This window comes from Bos javanicus, chromosome 8 (genome assembly GCF_032452875.1).
Source record: "Bos javanicus breed banteng chromosome 8, ARS-OSU_banteng_1.0, whole genome shotgun sequence".
NCBI classification, from domain to species: domain Eukaryota; kingdom Metazoa; phylum Chordata; class Mammalia; order Artiodactyla; family Bovidae; genus Bos; species Bos javanicus.
In genome coordinates, this window is record NC_083875.1 from 95,909,721 (window position 1) to 95,928,766 (window position 19,046).

At 44.5% G+C, this 19,046-nt stretch overlaps 2 protein-coding genes and 1 long non-coding RNA gene across 7 annotated transcripts in view; 2 read left to right on the forward strand and 1 right to left on the reverse strand.

The window, feature by feature from the left end:
- SLC44A1 (solute carrier family 44 member 1) overlaps window positions 1-7,602 on the forward strand; it is a 232,354-nt gene extending 224,752 nt beyond the window's left edge. Inside the window, exon 16 of the mRNA XM_061426397.1 lies at window positions 5,834-7,602. Coding sequence (XP_061282381.1) covers window positions 5,834-5,848 — 15 coding nt within the window. The 3' untranslated portion in view covers window positions 5,849-7,602. The remainder of the gene's footprint in view (window positions 1-5,833) is intronic.
- On the reverse strand, window positions 48-18,991 carry LOC133253117 (uncharacterized). Its single transcript, XR_009738195.1, has 3 exons — window positions 18,348-18,991; window positions 11,990-12,204; window positions 48-854 (listed from the first exon to the last, which is right to left on the reverse strand). It is a non-coding gene; the product is annotated as an uncharacterized LOC133253117 (long non-coding RNA).
- The window catches only part of FSD1L (fibronectin type III and SPRY domain containing 1 like), a 71,336-nt gene continuing 63,052 nt past the window's right edge, over window positions 10,763-19,046 (forward strand). The window contains exon 1 of one of the 5 annotated variants that reach the window (XR_009738193.1): window positions 10,763-11,561. Coding sequence is in view for 4 of the 5 variants with exons in the window: in XM_061426398.1 (XP_061282382.1) it covers window positions 11,508-11,561 (54 nt within the window). In the remaining variant the exon portion in view is untranslated. Of the gene's footprint in view, window positions 11,562-17,779; window positions 17,957-19,046 lie in introns of those variants that run through there. The other 4 variants (XM_061426398.1, XM_061426399.1, XM_061426400.1 and 1 more) reach the window with 4 other exon arrangements.

Consider the following 19,046-nt stretch of genomic DNA (forward strand, 5'->3'; position numbering starts at 1 on the left):
GGGGACCCAGATTCGGTCCCTGATCAGGGAACTAGTTCCCACACCCTGCAAAGAAGATTGAAGATCCTGTGTGCCGCAACTGAGACCCAGTGCAGTCAAGTAAAGAAATACATAAATAAATGTTTAAAAAACAGGAAGATTCAGAGAACAGAGGTTGAGGGAGGGAGGGAGGAAGAGAAAGAAAAGGAAGGGGAGAAACGTCATACTTAGGAAAAGGATCAAGAATCAGAACAATCAGAACATTGGCTTTTTCAACAGAGCACTGAAAGCTAAAAAAAAAAAAAAGAAAAGACAGTTTTAAAATTCAGACGGAAAATGATCATAGAACTCTATGATCTATTCAAACTATGAAATAAATATAAGGGTAGAATAAAGATATTTCAGATATGCAAGGGATTTACATGCAGTCATACCAATCATCATCAAAGAAAATTGGTCACTCAATGTTTTCTACATAAAAAACAGAAAATAATCAGGATAAACTATTTTTATTTCATGGAGGTACAGTGAGAAAAAATTAAAAATCAAAAGAAGGCATGATGAAATCTGAACATAATAAAAAATGAGAGAATTTGAACCATTTGAATTTACTTTTTATTCAACAAACATGTACTGAGAACTACTTTTTGCCAGCATTGTTTTAAATGATGAGGGTGTCTGTCCATCTGTGCTCAGTAGAGAATGACTCTTTGCCATCCTATGGACTGTAGCCCACCAGGCTCCTCTGTCATGGGATTTTCTTGGCAAGAATACTGGACTTTGTGATGCCACTTCCTCCTCCAGGGGATCTTCCTGATCCAGGGATTGAACCCACATCTCCTGCTTGGCAGATGGATTCTTTACCACTGAGTTACCTGGAAAACCCAGCATTTCTGTAAATGATGAGGGTACAGTGGTGAAGAAAACAGAAGTCTTTGCCCTCATAGAGCACTTTAGGGAAATGTTTAAATAATAATTACACATCTAATTAATGAAATGTTATGCAACCATTGAAAAATACATGAATACCAGAAACACAGGAAGTGTGTGTAATATGATGCAGGGTAAAAAGACCACAAGCTGTGGACAAAGACAAAAAGGGAAGTCATAAGCCTGAAAATGGATATGCTAGGATAGCAAAATTATGAATGTTTTTTTTTTCAAAATTCCCTTTAATTTTATATTAGGTTTTCTAACAGACAGGGGAACATCAAAACCCAGGATGCTAAAGGATATTGTATTTAAATTCAGGTGCCATCTAATAAATTCTCCCAAGAAGCTGTGTGATGCCTCTTCCTCAAGAAAGAGAAGGGGAAATAACCTATTCCTCCAAAATCACTGCAGGTGGTGATTGCATCCATGAAATTAAAAGATGCTTACTCCTTGGAAGGAAAGTTATGACCAACCTAGATAGCATATTAAAAAGCAGAGATATTACTTTGCCAACAAAGGTCCGTCTAGTCAAGGCTATGGTTTTTCCAGTGGTCATGTATGGATGTGAGAGTTGGACTGTGAAGAAAACTGAGCACCGAAGAATTTATATTTTTGAACTGTGGTGTTGGAGAAGACTCTTGCGAGTCCCTTGGACTGCAAGGAGATCCAACCTGTCCATCATAAAGGAGACCAGTCCTGGGTGTTCATTGGAAGGACTGATGTTGAGGCTGAAACTCCAATACTTTGGCCACCTCATGCAAAGAGTTGAGTCACTGGAAAAGACCCTGATGCTGGGAGGGATTGAGGGCAGGAGGAGAAGGGGACAACAGAGGATGAGATGGCTGGACGGCATCACCGACTCGATGGACGTGAGTTTGAGTGAACTCTGGGAGATGGTGATGGACAGGGAGGCCTGGCGTGCTGCTGTTCGTGGGGTCGCAAAGAGTCAGACACGACTGAGCGACTGAACTGATGGGAAAAACATGGCCACTTGCTTAGATGTTATCATAAACTTTTTATTTCTCCTTCAGCTATGCAGAGAAAGATGAGGGTGTCGGAAAGAATGCAGATCCAATGTCAAATGGGAGGCTCGAAAGAGCAATTAAACCTTGCCTGTTAATTAGTTCCATGGGTTAATGAGCTCTAGGAGCGGAGTGAGCAGACTCCCTTTAACTGAACCAGAGAAAACTCACTGGCAGCTTAAGGGCAGTTGGCACCATAGTTTTCCATACAGGACGCTAGTTTCCTGGCCCATGAGAGAATAACACAGTGGCGATGTTTCTGAAGTACTTTCCACAGGTGGTAGTGAAAGCTCAATTTACCACCATGTGCTTATGTCAAATGAGATTTCAGGAATCTCCATGTGAGTTACTGTGTAAAGAATTCCTTTATACTGTAGAGGAAGCAAGGATTTCCTGGACCAGCTGATTAGATGTAGTTGGACACTAAATCTGAGAAGAACATTCTGGGTTCCCAAGGTATCTAACACAAAAAGAAAACTCAGGAAGCCTCAAAATGAATGTTCTAATCACGCCTTGGGATGAGTTAGATGTTCTGAGTTTTTTCATGTTCAAGGGTAGTAGGAAAGATATTGCATCAGAGTGTCATATCAGATCTTATTCAATTAGACTATACATTTTGTTTACGTTTGGCTTTTTAAATAATATGCTAAACTTTAAAAATAGGAAGAAAGCTAACTGCAATGTTATTATGGAATCGTGGAATAATAAAGGACATTATGGGAAATTAAAGAAATACGAATAAAGTATGCAGCTTAGTTAATAATTATGTACCAGCGTGTGTTTGTTAATTGTGATAAAGGTACCATAGTGATATAAGATGTTAATAATAGAGAAAGCTGGATGTGAAGAATATGGAAAGTCTCCATAGTATCTTTGCAACTTTTTTGTAAACCTAAATCTATTATAAAATTTTAAATTTTATTTAAATTTAAAATATATATAGGAGGGAAGAACTATTATCTCAACCTCAGACAAGTCACAGCTTTGGCATAAGTCTAGTATTCAGGCTGCATGACTGCAACTAAGCATCAGCCACTAAGGGATATCAGTTGAGTCCAGTTTCTGTTATTTTCAGCGACAGAGAAAAAAGTTGAAACTGCAAATCAAAATACTTAAAAACCATAAAGTATGGAACCGATAAGACAGCAAGGTTTAGATTTTGGTTGTGGAAAATAGGAAGTCATACATTCTTGAGTGAAGAGGTGATACAGTGAGAACAATTGAGGGATTTGTTCTATGAGCAGACTGCAAAATGGGTTGAAGCTGAAGAGAGGCTGAAGTAGGGGTATCAGTGCTGCTGCTGCTGCTGCTGCTGCTAAGTCGCTTCAGTCGTGTCCAACTCTGCGACCCCAGAGACGGCAGCCCACCAGGCTCCCCGTCCCTGGGATTCTCCAGGTAAGAACACTGGAGTGGGTTGCCATTTCCTTCTCCAGTGCATGAAAGTGAAAAGTGAAAGTGAAGTCGCTCAGTCGTGTCAGGGGTATCAGTGAAGAGGTGATAATTGGCAGGTGAAACAAAAGCATTAAGACTAACCCCCTAAAATGAAACTTAGGGCAAAGGTTTCAAGCAATGTTATTCTTAGTGTCACATACAACCTCTTCTAGGCAGCTGGGGACAAGCAGAGTCTACTGTGCAGATGGCTATATCAGACAATCTTAGCCTTGCTCCATTAGATATCTGAGATCACAGAAGCCCTTTCCTTGTTCCAGGTCCACGGTTCTTGGTCTTTGTCAGGTCTGTGTGTTGTCACCTCTGCTTGTCCTGCATCAGCTCAGTACTTGTTTGATAGTCAAACCTGAGTCAATGTTTCTTTTTTATTTTTAACCCATGGAAAAGCAAGAGAGTTCCAGAAAAACATCTATTTCTGCTTTACTGACTATGCCAAAGCCTTTGACTGTGTGGATCACAATAAACTGTGGGAAATTCTTCAAGAGATGGGAATACCAGACCACCTGACCTGCCTCTTGAGAAATCTGTATGCAGGTCAGGAAGCAACAGTTAGAACTGGACATGGAACAACAGACTGGTTCCAAATAGGAAAAGAAGTACATCAAGGCTGTATATTGTCACCCGGCTTATTTAACTTCTATGCAGAGTACATCATGAGAAACACTGGACTGGAAGAAACACAAGCTGGAATCAAGATTGCCAGGAGAAATATCAATCACCTCAGATATGCAGATGACACCACCCTTATGGCAGAAAGTGAAGAGGAACTAAAAGGCCTCTTGATGAAAGTGAAAAGAGGAGAGTGAAAAAGTTGGCTTAAAGCTCAACATTCAGAAAACGAAGATCATGGCATCCAGTCCCATCACTTCATGGGAAATAGATGGGGAAATAGTGGAAACAGTGTCAGACTTTATTTTTTTGGGCTCCAAAATCACTGCAGATGGTGACTGCAGCCATGAAATTAAAAGATGCTTACTCCTTGGAAGGAAAGTTATGTCCAACCTAGATAGCATATTGAAAAGCAGAGACATTACTTTGCCAACAAAGCTCCGTCTAGTCAAGGCTATGGTTTTTCCAGTGGTCATGTATGAATGTGAGAGTTGGACTGTGAAGAAGGCTGAGCGCCGAAGAATTGATGCTTTTGAAACTGTGGTGTTGGAGAAGACTCTTGAGAGTCCCTTGGACTGCAAGGAGATCCAACCAGTCCATTCTGAAGGAGATCAGCCCTGGGATTTCTTTGGAAGGAATGATGCTAAAGCTCAAACTCCAGTACTTTGGCCACCTCATGCGAAGAGTTGACTCATTGGAAAAGACTCTGATGCTGGGAGGGATTGGGGGCAGGAGGAGAAGGGGACGACAGAGGATGAGATGGTGGATGGCATCACTGACTCAGTGGACGTGAGTCTGAGTCAACTCCGGGAGTTGGTGATGAACAGGGAGGCCTGGTGTGCTGCGATTCATGGGGTCGCAAAGAGTAGGACACGACTGAGCAACTGAACTGAACTGAATGGATTTTTTAAAACTTTTCATCAGGAAAGGATTCAAACTTATAGAAAACTTGCAAGAATAAAAAGAGTACACTGATAGACTCTTGTTACATCTACTGTTAAATATTTCTCTCTCTAGGTATATATGAATATACATAAATGTATGCACATTTAACATTTTTACTACTTGAGGATAATTTGCATACAGACTTTAGTCCTATTTCATTTTATATTTCCTAAGAATTAGGACATTCTTTTACAAACCACAGCATAGCTGTCAACTTTGGTATGTTCACTCAGTCACTGTTTGTTGAGTTGAACTGAATGACGGGAACACCCATCATCCTAGTCTGACCTTTCCCATCGCTGCGTCATGGGAGTGAAAAATTCAAAGTTTTATTTGAATTTCAGGTTTGGGTCTTTTAGAGTATCACAGAATCAGATTTTTCAGATTAGTTTTGAATTTCATTCTTTATGGGTTTGACTCAGTTGTTCAGCTATTCTGAAAACGTCTTTGTGAGAGAATACTACTGAAAGCAATAATGGCAAACACTAACTGAGCATTCGTTATTGTCAGGCACTGTTCTAACGCATTTAATCCTCACAACAACCCTAAAGGGACATGCCATGATTGTCTCCATTTTATACATGGGGAAATGCAGGCACAGAAGTTGAATAATTTACCCAGAAACAAACAGCTCGTAAGGGGGCAAAATCAGGATTTGCACCCAGGCTCTCATATCTCTTTCTTAATAGTTAATATAAATGTGCGTCTGTTAAACTAAATGTATGTCTCTCTCTCTCTCTCTGTGTCTGTGTGTGTGTGCATGTTTAGCCTTCTTACATTTCACAGTGTCTTCTCTAAAGAGGATCCCACACTATTTCTTGTTATTGATTGCTTTTCATTGTGTCGTGTTCCCCTAGGAGAGATGCATTCATTATCTTGATGTGTTTATTTTTCAGCTGAGGCGAAGGTGACTGGTCCCAGGAGCCCAGAAGAATGGACTCAGAGGAGGCTGTTTACACGAGGTTCTCCCACTCACCAGCTGTTGAGAGTCTATGGATGAAGAGCAGGATCTTATTACTTCAATGGAAGCCTGTGACCATGATCCCAGCCACCAGTAGCCAAGAGGACTTGGTACAGTGCAGCTGCCTAATAAATGATTCATCAGAAGCATTTGATACAAACGTGTTGCAGCAGCATCTTCAAATTTAGTGTTGCCCTCTTATCTAGGCTTGTGTTTGTTAAGAGATCCCCACTGTCTCTCACTTCCGTGCCAGTACTGACCTGAAGGCTGGGTCCACAGTGGATTCTCGTCATGCAGGCTGGCTCTGTTTGACTGCTATTTATAAAGCCAGTGTGGGTTAGTAACTATTTATTGAGTGCCAGTTCCATGGCAATTGTTAGTGCTTTACAAACATTTAATCCTCATGCAAACCCTGTTGCATGAGGTTGTACCTGTTATCTCCATTCTGCCCTCCAGACAATGGAGGCTCAGAGAGGTTGTATGCTGTGTACAAAGTCACACAGTTGGCAGAGTAAGGGCTCAAATTGAGAGAAATCTAAAGCCCCTTCACTTTAACATGCTGCTTTTCTTCACTGCTCCAGAGATTATTAGTGCTGCCTTCCTGCATGTTCTCACTGGCATTCTTCTCATAAATAAGGTGGGGATGGCCGTGTGCGTGACGGCAAGTGTCTGAGAGGGAGGGTCAGGAGGCTTTAGAGGCACCGAAGAATCACAGAATTATTCTCTAGGAAAAATAACACAATGCTCTTTTAGATCAGAGGTTGATAAACTATGCCTGGTGAGTCAAATCGGCTCCCAACCTCTTGTAGCAAATCGAGTTTTATGGGAACACAGCCACGCCCAATCCTTTATGTGCGGCCCAAGGCTGCTTACTCCCTACAATGGCCGAGTTGCATAGTTGTGACAGAGGCCATATGGCCCTTCAAGCCTAAAATACTGATTCTCTGGGCCTTTCTAGAAAAAGTTTGCTGACACCTGTTTTACATGACTGAGGAAGACAGCCAATAGTTCTTGTTAGCACCAAATTATTATTTTTTTCCATTTGACTGAAAAACAAAGATTTGTATTGCTAAGGTCATCACTGGTGGTGGTTGGAGTTGGGGAGAGGGTTGATGGCTATAGGGATTGAACCAGGGAGGCTAAGGCAGGTCTGGGCCTCTGGGTCCTCAGCCCAGACTCATCCCACTCATGTCCTTCCTGTTTCCCCTGCCAAATCAAGTTTCCTGAAATAATTCTGCTCATAAACTTTTAAGTGGCTTCCCACTTATAAAATACTCGAATTCCAACATCCCAACCTGGAATTTAGAGATCATAACAATCTGACCCCTATGAATCCCTCTCTCCATCCCTTTTATTCTTTTTTTAATCATGAGCCAGTCACGCCAAATTTGAGTTTATATTTGAAAGCCAGTGAACTTGTCTTTGATTCACTTCTACATAAGCAGAAAAGTAAACATATAATACTTGTGGGTGATAATGGGAAACCAGGCTGAGCTTTCATACATGATGTGTTTCACCTAAGCTAAAAGTTATAAACAAGAATTTATAAATGTTTCAGTTATTAATACTTTTCTACAAAAGACATTCTCCAGTTGTTTAGAAAAAATATTCAAACTAAGGTTTTGTTTTTAAATTGCATTATCATAAACTTTCTCCCACATTGCTGTGTATTTTTCATAAAGATAATTTTTCATGGCTGCAGAATATTTCATCTCTTAAATGTTCCTGAGTTTTCGTAGTGTTGCACAGGTAAATGGGCATTGAAGGGTGCCGTTCCCGTTTGTTCTAACTCCTATCTCCATTCTCTCCAGTTGTTCTTCTCATAATTTTTCACCTTTGCTCAGGCTGTTTCCTTAGCTTGGGAAGGATCCTTGTGTCTTTTCCTGTCTGCTTAAGTCCTAACCTTACAGCTTAAGTCCCTTCACCTTCTGTCTTCGATCTCCTGTGGCTAGGGGAGAGTTCAGCTTGACCTTCAGAATGAGGGATGGATTTCAAGAGACTCATGTCTCTAGAAAATACTGACATAGTGCCATCTTAACTTGACTGCAATGGCACTGGCAATATCAAAGTGCTCAGAAACCTCAGAAATCCTTATTCCCTGCTGCTGTATGCAGGAGAATGGTTTATTGTAGAAAAGAATAATAGTGGACATGTATTATGTGCTTTCTATATGTCAGGCATTATCATAAGCACTTTATAAACATTGTAATTTCTCTTCATGACAACCCTTTCACTTGGGTACTGTTAATACTCTCATTGGAAGGACTGATGCTGAGGCTGAAACTCCAATGCTTTGGCCACCTCATGCGAAGAGACGACTCATTGGAAAAGACCCTGATGCTGGGAGGGATTGGGGGCAGGAGGAGAAGGGGACGACAGAGGATGAGATGGCTGGATGGCATCACCATCTCGATGCACGTGAGTTTGGGTGAAATCCGGGAGCTGGTGATGGACAGGGAGGCTTGGTGTGCTGCTATTCATGGGGTCGCGAAGAGTCAGACACGACTGAGTGACTGAACTGAACTGAATTGAATACTCTCATTGTTCAAATATGAACACAGGGGTACAGACAGATTAAGAAATCACCCAAGGCCATACCACTGGTAAGTGGGAAACTTGGCATTGACTGACTGGCACCAGACAGTCTGGTATCAGAGTCTGGGTGCTTAGCCAATGAATTGCAAGTGCTACCAACTCACGATGGCCCTTTCTCTCTCTAGTCTCAATCACCCAGGCTCAATCAGGTCCACAACCATCTTCAGAGTATATGCAGAGGGAGGGATCTGTTCTTACTAAGAGCAGTGAGCCTGTTCCTCTGTGTTGGAGAGACCGGGCTTGGGGCTAGCATCCTTTCACAAAGAGGAGGTCAACAGGCAGATAAACTTGCTGAGTCCTTGGTCATCCTCTGAACATGATAGTTCAGTTCAATTGCTCAGTCGTGAACCACAGCACGCCAGGCCTCCCTGTCCATCACCAACTCCTGGAGTCCACCCAAATTCATGTCCATTGTGTTGGTGATGCCATCCAACCATCTCATCCTCTGTCGTCCCCTTCTCCTCCTGCCCCCAATCTTTCCCAGTATCAGGGTCTTTTCAAATGAGTCAGCTCTTTGCATCAGGTGGCCAAAGTATTGGAGTTTCAGATTCAACATCAGTCTTTCCATGAATATTGAGAACTGATTTCCTTTAGGATGGACTAGTTGGATCTCCCTGCAGTCCAAGGGACTCTCAAGAGTCTTCTCCAATACCATAATTCAAAAGCATCAATTCTTCAGTGTTCAGCTTTCTTTATAGTCCAACTCTCACATCCATACATGACCACTGGAAAAACCATAGCCTTGACTAGATGGACCTTTGTTGGCAAAGTAATGGCTGTGCTTTTTAATATGCTATCTAGGTTGGACATAACTTTCCTTCCAAGGAGTAAGCATCTTTTAATTTCATGGCTGCAGTCACCATCTACAGTGATTTTGGAGCCCAGAAAAATAAAGTCAGCCACTGTTTCCACTGTTTTCCCATCTATTTGCCATGAAGTGATGGGACCAGATGCCATGATCTTCGTTTTCTGAATGTTGAGCTTTAAGCCAACTTTTTCACTCTCCTCTTTCATTTTCATCAAGAGGCTTTTTAGTTCCTCTTCTCTTTCTGCCATAAGGGTGGTGTCATCTGCATATCTGAGGTTATTAATATTTCTCCCAGCAATCTTGATTCCAGCCTGTGCTTCGTCCAGCCTGGCATTTTGCATGATATACTACTCTGCATATAAGTTAAATAAGCAAGGTGACAATATTTGACATATTCCTTTTCCTATTTGGAACCAGTCTGTTGTTCCATGTCCAGTTCTAACTGTTGCTTCCTGACCTGCATACAGGTTTCTCAAGAGGCAAATCAGGTGGTCTGGTATTCCCATCTCTTTCAGGATTTTCCACAGTTTATTGTGATCCACACAGTCAAAGGCTTTGGCATAGTCAATAAAGCAGAAACAGATGTTTTTCTGGAACTCGCTTGCTTTTTTGATGATCCAGCGGATGTTGGCAATCTTACCTCTGGTCCTTCTGCCTTTTCTAAAACACTGAAATCAGATTGATTATATTTTTTTCAGCCAAAAATGGAGAAGCTCTATATAGTCAGCAAAAACAAGACTGGGAGCTGACTGTGGCTCAGATCATGAACTCCTTATTGCCAAATTCAGACTTAAATTGAAGAAAGTGGGGAAAACCACCATTCAGATATGACCTAAATCAAATCCCTTATGACTATACAGTGGAAGTGCGAAATAGTTTTAAGGGACTAGATCTGATAGACAGAGTGCCTGATAAACTATGGATGGAGGTTCATGACATTGTACAGGAGATAGGGAGCTAGACCATCCCCAAGAAAAAGAAATGCAAAGAAGCAAAATGGCTGTCTGAGGAGGCCTTACAAATAGCTGTGAAAAGAAGAGAGACAAAAGGCAAAGGAGAAAAGGAAAGATATACCCTTTTGAATGCAGAGTTCCAAAGAACAGCAAGGAGAGATAACAAACCCTTCTTCAGCGATCAATGCAAAGAAATAGAGGAAAACAATAGAATGGGAAAGGCTAGAAATCTCGGAGAAGGCAATGGCACCCCACTCCGGTACTCTTGCCTGGAAAATCCCATGGATGGAGGAACCTGGTAGGCTGCAGTCTGTGGGGTCGCTAAGAGTCAGACACGATTGAGTGACTTCACTTTCACTTTTCACTTTCATGCATCAGAGAAGGAAATGGCAACCTGCTCCAGTGTTCTTGCCTGGAGAATCCCAGGGATGGTGGAGCCTGATGGGCTGCCGTCTATGGGGTCGCACAGAGTTGGACACGACTGAAGCAACTTAGCAGCAGCAGCAGCAGCAGCAGAGATCTCTTCAAGAAAATTAGAGATACAAAGGGAGTATTTCATGCAAAGATGGGCTCAATAAAGGACAGAAATGGTATGGACCTAACAGAAGCAGAAGATATTAAGAAGACATGGCAAGAATACACAGAAGAACTGTACAAAAAAGATCTTCACGACCCAGACAATTACAAAGGTGTGATCACTCACACTCACCTAGAGCCAGACATCCTGGAATGTGAAGTCATTATGGACCTTAGGAAGCATCACTAGGAACAAAGCTAGTGGAGGTGATGGAATTCCAGTTGAGCTATTTCAAATCCTAAAAGATGATGCTGTGAAAGCGCTGCACTCAGTATGTCAACAAATTTGGAAAACTCAGCAGTGGCCACAGGACTGGAAGAGGTCAGTTTTCATTCCAATCGCAAAGAAAGGCAATGCCAAAGAATGCTCAAACTACCACACAATTGCACTCATCTCACATGCTAGTAAAGTAATGCTCAAAATTCTCCAAGTCAGGCTTCAGCAATAAATGAACCATGAACATGATAAGTGAGGGGTATTTCCAGAGCCAAGGCAGGATGTGATGGAAACACCTGTTTCTTCCAGACCTCACTTTTCTCAGTGTCCCAGGGACCTAGCATAAAACAGGCCATCCGTTCATAGAGAAGGGATTGTGACATAGTAACATCATAATGGGTACAGATTAGTTAACTCCTCCTCTCATACCCTCTCCCAGGAAGGAGTGGTACCTCTTGCCATGGATCTTATAACAGTGGAGGCGGGGAGAAGAGATTCAGAGTGCATTCCAAAGGTAAGTACAATTGCAGAGCAGAGTCAGGAAGGAGATGCATAGTTATTGGCCTCTAGTCTGAAGAGTGAAAGAGCCTCAGGGTTCAGAAAGATGTTAAAGGCTCTCTCTGCCAGTTGTCTTTCCAGTGCCTGATCCCCCTAGGACAGCTCTGAGAAGCAAATGCCCAGCTTCTGCTTGAATACCTCCACTGATGGGGACCTCCCTACCAAACAAAAATCCATCCCAGTTCTGTATGGCTCTGTTAGAAAACTGGACTTTTTGTTGAGTGGAAATCTATCTTCTTGTAGCTTCCACAAAACTGGGTCTAATTCTATCTGTCAGAGGCTAGAGAACAAGCCAGCTTTCTCTTAAACACAACAGTCCTAGAGAGATTTGAAGTAAATGAACCTGTCCTCCCTGAGTTTTTCTTCTCCAGGCTAAATACTCACCGGTGCTTGAACTGTGTCTCTTCTCACATGATTTCCAGGCCCGTCATAAGATTTGTGTCTGCTGATTGCTTCCCACTTTGCATATAGCTCTCTGAGTATGGTGTTAGACCACTCCACAGAGCACCAGCTCACATCAGAACAGAACCATCCTTTCCCCGCTATGAAAGCTTCTAGGATCAGAAACCAGTACTCTTGAGTCCCAAGGGGTTCCAGGGCTTTTGGATGAATTTATTTTTGGTTAGAAGGGGGCAGAAAAAAAAAAAAAAAAGAATGAGTTAGATGTCTGTGGTTGGGAAGAGATGATAAAAGCTAATGTTTCTTTTTTTTTTTTCCTGAATGCTTATTAAATACCAGAGACGGTGCTTAAAACGACAGGAATTCTCTCATTCAATCCATTCAACCACTCTTATTGGTGGTACTGTTATGATGACCATTTCACAGCTGAAGAAACTGAGGCTTAGAGAAGCTCAGGATTTTCCCAGGCTATGTGGTGTATGCCAAGACTCAGGCCAGATATTAACAGAGAGTAAGGGGTAAAGGTTTGGCTTCAACAAAAGGCAGCATCTGGCCAGTGATTATGCTTCAGAAAAGGTATGACAGTGAAAAGTGGTTAGGGGTGAGCACAGGACTTCTAAGGGCCCAGAGATCGAGAGGGAGAATGCCACACCAGGGTGGTACAGAAGGATATGATGTACAGGGGAGTAATAACAGTAACAGCTGTCATTTACTAAACGTGTACAAAGTCAGACGTTTTGCATACATAATCTCCTCTAATCCTCACAACAATCCTAACTAGGAGTTACTACCATTACGATCGCTATGTTACAGAAGAGGAAATTGAGGCTTATTGAGGTTAAATGACTCACCAAAGACTACACAGCTGGTAAGTGGCAGTTCCAGGATTAAAGTTCAGACAGCTGACTCCAGGGTGATGCCCTGTACTGACTCCCAAAGGGAAAGCCTGTTGGCAAGAAACTTAAGGGAAGACATTTTCTCTCCCAAGAATGGGGCGTCCCAGAACTTACAAGGGAACTCAGGGCTGCTGGCAATGCCTGACGAGACAGAATAGGTATTCTGGAAGAGACAATTTTGCCAGATGCTTTAAATCAGTAGTGCCAATACCGAGGCTATCCGAAATTGATATTTAGTCGGAAAAGTAGTCCTGGAGGCCCAGGAACCTCATTCAAATGAATATCCATGACCAGATATGCTATCCCAGAATCAGAAACCCACGTGTTGAAAAGTCATCTGTTTTTGTGCTTTTGTAGTTCCCTTTTTCCATTTAAAAAAAAAAACCAATTTGCTTTCACTCAGTTTCAGATCAGATCAGATCAGATTAGTCGCTCAGTCATGTCCGATTCTTTGCAACCTCCTTGTCCATCACCAACTCCCGGAGTTCACTCAGACTCACGTCCATCGAGTCAGTGATGCCATCCAGCCATCTCATCCTCTGTCGTCCCCTTCTCCTCCTGCCCCCAATCCCTCCCAGCATCACAGTCTTTTCCAATGAGTCAACTCTTCTCATGAGGTGGCCAAAGTACTGGAGTTTCAGCTTTAGCATCATTCCTTCCAAAGAAATCCCAGGGCTGATCTCCTTCAGAATGGACTGGTTGGATCTCTTTGCAGTCCAAGGGACTCTCAAGAGTCTTCACCAATACCACAGTTCAAAAGCATCAATTCTTTGGCGCTCAGCCTTCTTCACAGTCCAACTCTCACATCCGTACATGACCACAGGAAAAACTATAGCCTTGACTAGACAAACCTTTGTTGGCAAAGTAATCTCTCTGCTTTTGAGTATGCTATCTAGGTTGGTCATAACTTTCCTTCCAAGGAGTAAGCGTCTTTTAATTTCATGGCTGCAGTCACCATCTGTAGTGATTTTGGAGCCCAGAAAAATAAAGTCTGATACTGTTTCCACTGTTTCCCCATCTATTTCTCATGAAGTGGTGGGACCGGATGCCATGATCTTCGTTTTCTGAATGTTGAGCTTTAAGCCAACTTTTTCATTCTCATCTTTCACTTTCATCAAGAGGCTTTTGAGTTCCTCTTCACTTTCTGCCATAAGGGTGGTGTCATCTGCGTATCTGAGGTTATTGATATTTCTCCCAGCAATCTTGATTCCAGCTTGTGTTTCTTCCAGTCCAGCGTTTCTCATGATGTCCTCTGCATAGAAGTTAAATAAACAGGGTGACAATATACAGCCTTGATGAACTCCTTTTCCTATTTGGAACCAGTCTGTTGTTCCATGTCCAGTTCTAACTGTTGCTTCCTGACCTGCATAAAAATTTCTCAAGAGGCAAATCAGGTGGTCTGGTATTCCCATGTCTTTCAGAATTGTCCACAGTTTATTGTGATCCACACAGTCAAAGGCTTTGGCATAGTCAATAAAGCAGAAATAGATGTTTTTCTGGAACTCTCTTGCTTTTTCGATGATCCAGCGGATGTTGGCAATTTGATCTCTGGTTCCTCTGCCTTTTCTAAAACCAGCTTGAACATCAGGAAGTTCACGGTTCACATATTGCTGAAGCCTGGCTTGGAGAATTTTGAGCATTACTTTACTAGCGTGTGGGATGAGTGCAATTGTGTGGTAGTTTGAGCATTCTTTGGCGTTGCCTTTCTTTGGGATTGGAATGAAAACTGACCTTTTCCAGTCCTGTGGCCACTGCTGAGTTTTCCAAATTTGCTGGCATATTGAGTGCAGCACTTTCACAGCATCATCTTTCAGGATTTGGAATAGCTCAATGGTGACCAAACTTTAGTGTGCATCGGACTCATTCAGAGGACTTGTTAAAACACTGAACACTGGACCTCAGCCCCTGGAGATTCTGATTTAGTAGGTCTGGGGATGAAGCCTGAGAATCTGTATTACTAACAAGTTACCAGGTAGTTCTGATTCAGCTGGTCTGGAGATTACACTTAAGAACAAGGGCTTTGGTTTATTAGAAAAGCTACTTTTGAAATTATCTAAACTGACTTGGCTGTGAAGAGGCAAAGGACTTGGCCATAGGCCAGAAGCAGCGGGAGGGGGTTGAGGTGCAGACAGTGCTAGGTGAGTGACTGCTGTATGGGCTGCGGAAGACAGAAGTCACAGCTCGAAGAGACTAGCTGTTTACAGATGAGAATGATGGAGAAGCAGAAGGTCCCGGAAGCTGGGCAGGGGAGCCAGACTGGCCAGATAGAGATCTGGCAAGGGCAGAAGTCAAATGGGGTAGCAGTCTTGTCAAAAGCTGCAGGCTCTTGGCAGGGCTGCAGGGAAAGAACTGGAGGAGCTGGGAGGCAAGGGGCCAGGAGTGAGCTCCTGGGATATGGCCTGGAACAGAATCTGGCGATCACATTTCAGCTGTGGCTAACCGTCTCTAAAGCCTCCCTCTGTGGTTAAGCCCATCAGACCTAGAGTACCCAGAAGTTGCTCTCTGACAGAAGTGAGCTGAAGTTCTTGCAGCAAGAGAACTAGGACAGCGCTAAATGCTGTTTCTTCTTCCCTTAACGGCGGGTCCCATGGTGCAGGCAGGGTCAGGGCTGGGGTGCTCACAGTCTGGTGGTTTGACCTCTGATGTTCTTCAGTCTCTAGGCTGCATTTCTCCCTCTGGGAAACTGACTCAGCTGCAGCGCATGTGCACTGCGGAGAATGGCTTGCGTCGCTGCAGCAGTGTGCTAGCTGCCGGGTGGCTGGCTGTTCTCATCTCTCCTCATGGAATTGGGCAGCTTGGAGAGCAGGCTCCTTTCCCTTGGTACCAAGAGAAGGAGCAGCATCTCTGTAAGACTGCATGCGACTGCTTTCAAATACAGTAGCAAATTGCACATAGGCCCTCTCTGGACCCTGGCCTTGAAAAACAGCCCACTTAGCCTGAACTCGGAGAAGGCAATGGCACCCCACTCCAGTACTCTTGCCTGGAAAATCCCATGGATGGAGGAGCCTGGAAGGCTTCAGTCCATGGGGTCGCTGAGGGTCGGACACGACTGAGCGACTTCACTTTCACTTTTCACTTTAATGCATTGGGGAAGGAAATGGCAACCCACTCCAGTGTTCTTGCCTGGAGAATCCCAGGGACGAGGAAGCCACCCTCCCCACCTCTCTATGGGGTCGCACAGAGTTGGGCACGACTGAGGTGACTTTGCAGCAGCAGCCTGAACTGTTTCTTTTCATCTGATTTCTTGTATGTGTCTGTCCAGTTACATCTCTGCAAGACTGCATGTGACTGCTTTCAGATACAGGAGCAAAACTGTGCACATGGGTCCTCTCTGGACCCTGGCCTTCAAAAACAACCCGCTTAGCCTGAACTGGTTCTCTTCATCCCATTTCTTGTATGTGTCTGTTCAGTTAAAAAAGAATTTAGCAAATGCATACTAGATGGCAGGCCCTGTGCTGGGGATATATACAGATATGGGTAAAAGAAATCTCAACTCACAAGTATAGTTGGGGAGATCATCTACAGAGATAGTTACAGCCTTGTAGGACAAATGTTATTTCTGAAACATAGAGCTCATGCCCTCTTCAGATCAGATCAGGTCAGTTGCTCAATCATGTCCGACTCTTTGCGACTCCATGAATCGCAGCACGCCCTCTTAGGACCTTTGTATTTGCTGCTGCTTCTATCTAGAATACTCTTCTCCAGATGTTTGTATGCTTATTCTTTCACTCACTTCACTTGGGTCACTCCTGAGAGAGGCCTTCCCTGACCCTCCTACCGAAAATGGAGCCCACACAATTCTATTTATCCTATGTAATTTTTCTCTGTGAAAATTTAACCTCCTCATATATATGTGTGTGTGTGTATATAGATGTATATATTTTATGTTTGTATATAAAGTGCCTAGTCACTGCTGATTCTCAGTGCGTAGAATTGGGACCTAACAGGTATGCAATATATTTTTTTCTTTTGTTCACCATTCATTCACCATACGTGGTTGTCCAGTTGAACTTTCCTGAGCCTCTCCAGTCATCGAAATGGAAGATGAGGCTTGTCTGCTTGGGGAAGGACATTTTCAAGCCTATCTCCCACCTTTTCTAGTTTCTACTGTCCTCTTAGTCCAAACGGAACAGGTTCTAGATTCCCACCAATAACCATAAATACTGAACATTAACTACATACTGGGCACTTCCAATACGTTATTTAATCTTCACAATGCTCTGCAAAGTCAGCATTATTTCTCGTGTTTCACCAAAGATGAAACAGGCTCAGGGAGAGTATTCGTTTGCTGAAAGTCAGAGACAGCAAGGTTCCCAGGGGGCTCTCTGGGAAACGTCTCCCAGGCTTCACAGTCACCCAAGTTTCTGTCACGTTTCTACAAGGCTTTCCCCACGTTCCCACTACGTTCCCCGCCCTTTCTTTCTCACTGGACAGCTGGGCCTGGCTTGCCCTGGTTGCTTCTCCAAGGCTAGTGTAAGGAGGTGCTTCAGAAGGTTGCAGGGTGGAGAAGGGGCTGATCTATCTCCAGGGCCACAGCTTTCCTTCCCCCACCCTCCCCACGGACCGGGCTGCTGGACGCCCAGTGGTCCAGTTCAAGGCCTGCGCGCTGGAGGAAAAAGGATGGGGGAAAGAGAGAGGGGCTTCTTCAAACGATCGGCGGGACAGGGGGGCGAGCACCCCTTTCTCACTCCCTTTCTCACTACGGCTCGCTCGGTGCGCCGGCTAGCCAGCCCCCTCCCCACTCCGCCGCAGCCCGCCTTGCAGCAGGGCGCGTGCGCAAGGCGCTCCTCGCCCCCTCCCTTCGGCGTGCCGCCCTTTCACCCTGGCAACCGCAGCGCGACTACGGCGCGCGCCGGGCTGGGCGCGGACGGGGCGGGGCCGGGCGGCGCCGGTGCGAGCTGAAGCTGAGGCTCAGGCGGCGGCGGCGGCGGCCCAGCGGAGGCACGGCCGTGGGTAGCGCGCTCGGCGTGTCCGACCTCCCTCCGCCTTCTCGCAAAGTTCTTCGACGCGGTTTGGGGTTCAGCGGACACCGTCCTTGGCCATGGACTCCCAGAAAGTAAGCGGGGGCGGGGGCCTCTGGGTCGCCGAGGCTGGGCGGAGGGTGGGCGGGGCGCCCTGGGCCGGGTGGGCGGTGGGCGGTGGGCGCGCGGGGCCGGGCGGGCCGGGCTGGGCTACGGCCTCGGAGGGCGAGGCCGCCAGGCACCCTTGTCGGAAGTAAAACGGCGCCCGCGGGGGTGCGGGGACCGCGCCCGGTGAACCCGGATAACCTCTGCTCTGCAATTGGTCCTGGGCCCTGGCTCCCAGGGGATTTCGGGAGCCGCCCCCATTTTTTCCCATCATTTTCTGCAAGGATCTAGGCCCCCTGTGATTCTCGCAGCCTTCCCGCGTGCTAGTGAGGGTTTATCCATCCTCAGCAGAAGAGGAAATCAAAGCACCTACGAGTGTACCTGCTGACGCCGAAGCTGACCCACTCTCCTCCACCCAGTCTTCGCCTATTTTGGCGCAATCTGTGTCTCCTTAGGTCGCGAACCAGGTCTCCTTGGTACCCCACCCCCCCTCCCCCATCCATCCCCTCCACACCCGCCTTTTGCACCGCTCCCCACCCCCGCCGCGCCCTCCTTGGGACTAGTTCCCCGGCACGTCTTAACTGTTTATAGTGTTGGTTCAATTGAGAAAAAAGACTGATAGTTGTCCAGAGCAGCGGTCCCACCCTCTGGCCAGTTCAGTGTTTCTGGTCAGTTCCCTTAATGATTGTTTTTGGCATATTTTATACTTTCTGAGCAAGTTAAGGACGGGGCATAATAGAACTAACCTTTTCTGTTAGCCAAAAATATACTTAGAGAACGTAGCCAATGTTTTGAATACAATTAGAAGTGAGTTAATACTTAGTCATAGTCCCTATATAGAAATCAACCACCGTGCTCTCTTTATTAGATGATAGTAATTGAAATAGTACAGTATAGGAAGGAAACACAAGTGTTATTAATAACAACGGGCAAAAACAAGAGCCCATTCTTTTCTATTATTAGATAGGAAGCACTGGAAAAATTTATTAGAAAGGTGTTTTCCGCAATTTTGCCTGTAATCATCTCCTTGAGGAACACTGTGGGGCATGAGAGAATAGTGTAGTGATGTGTTAAACGTTA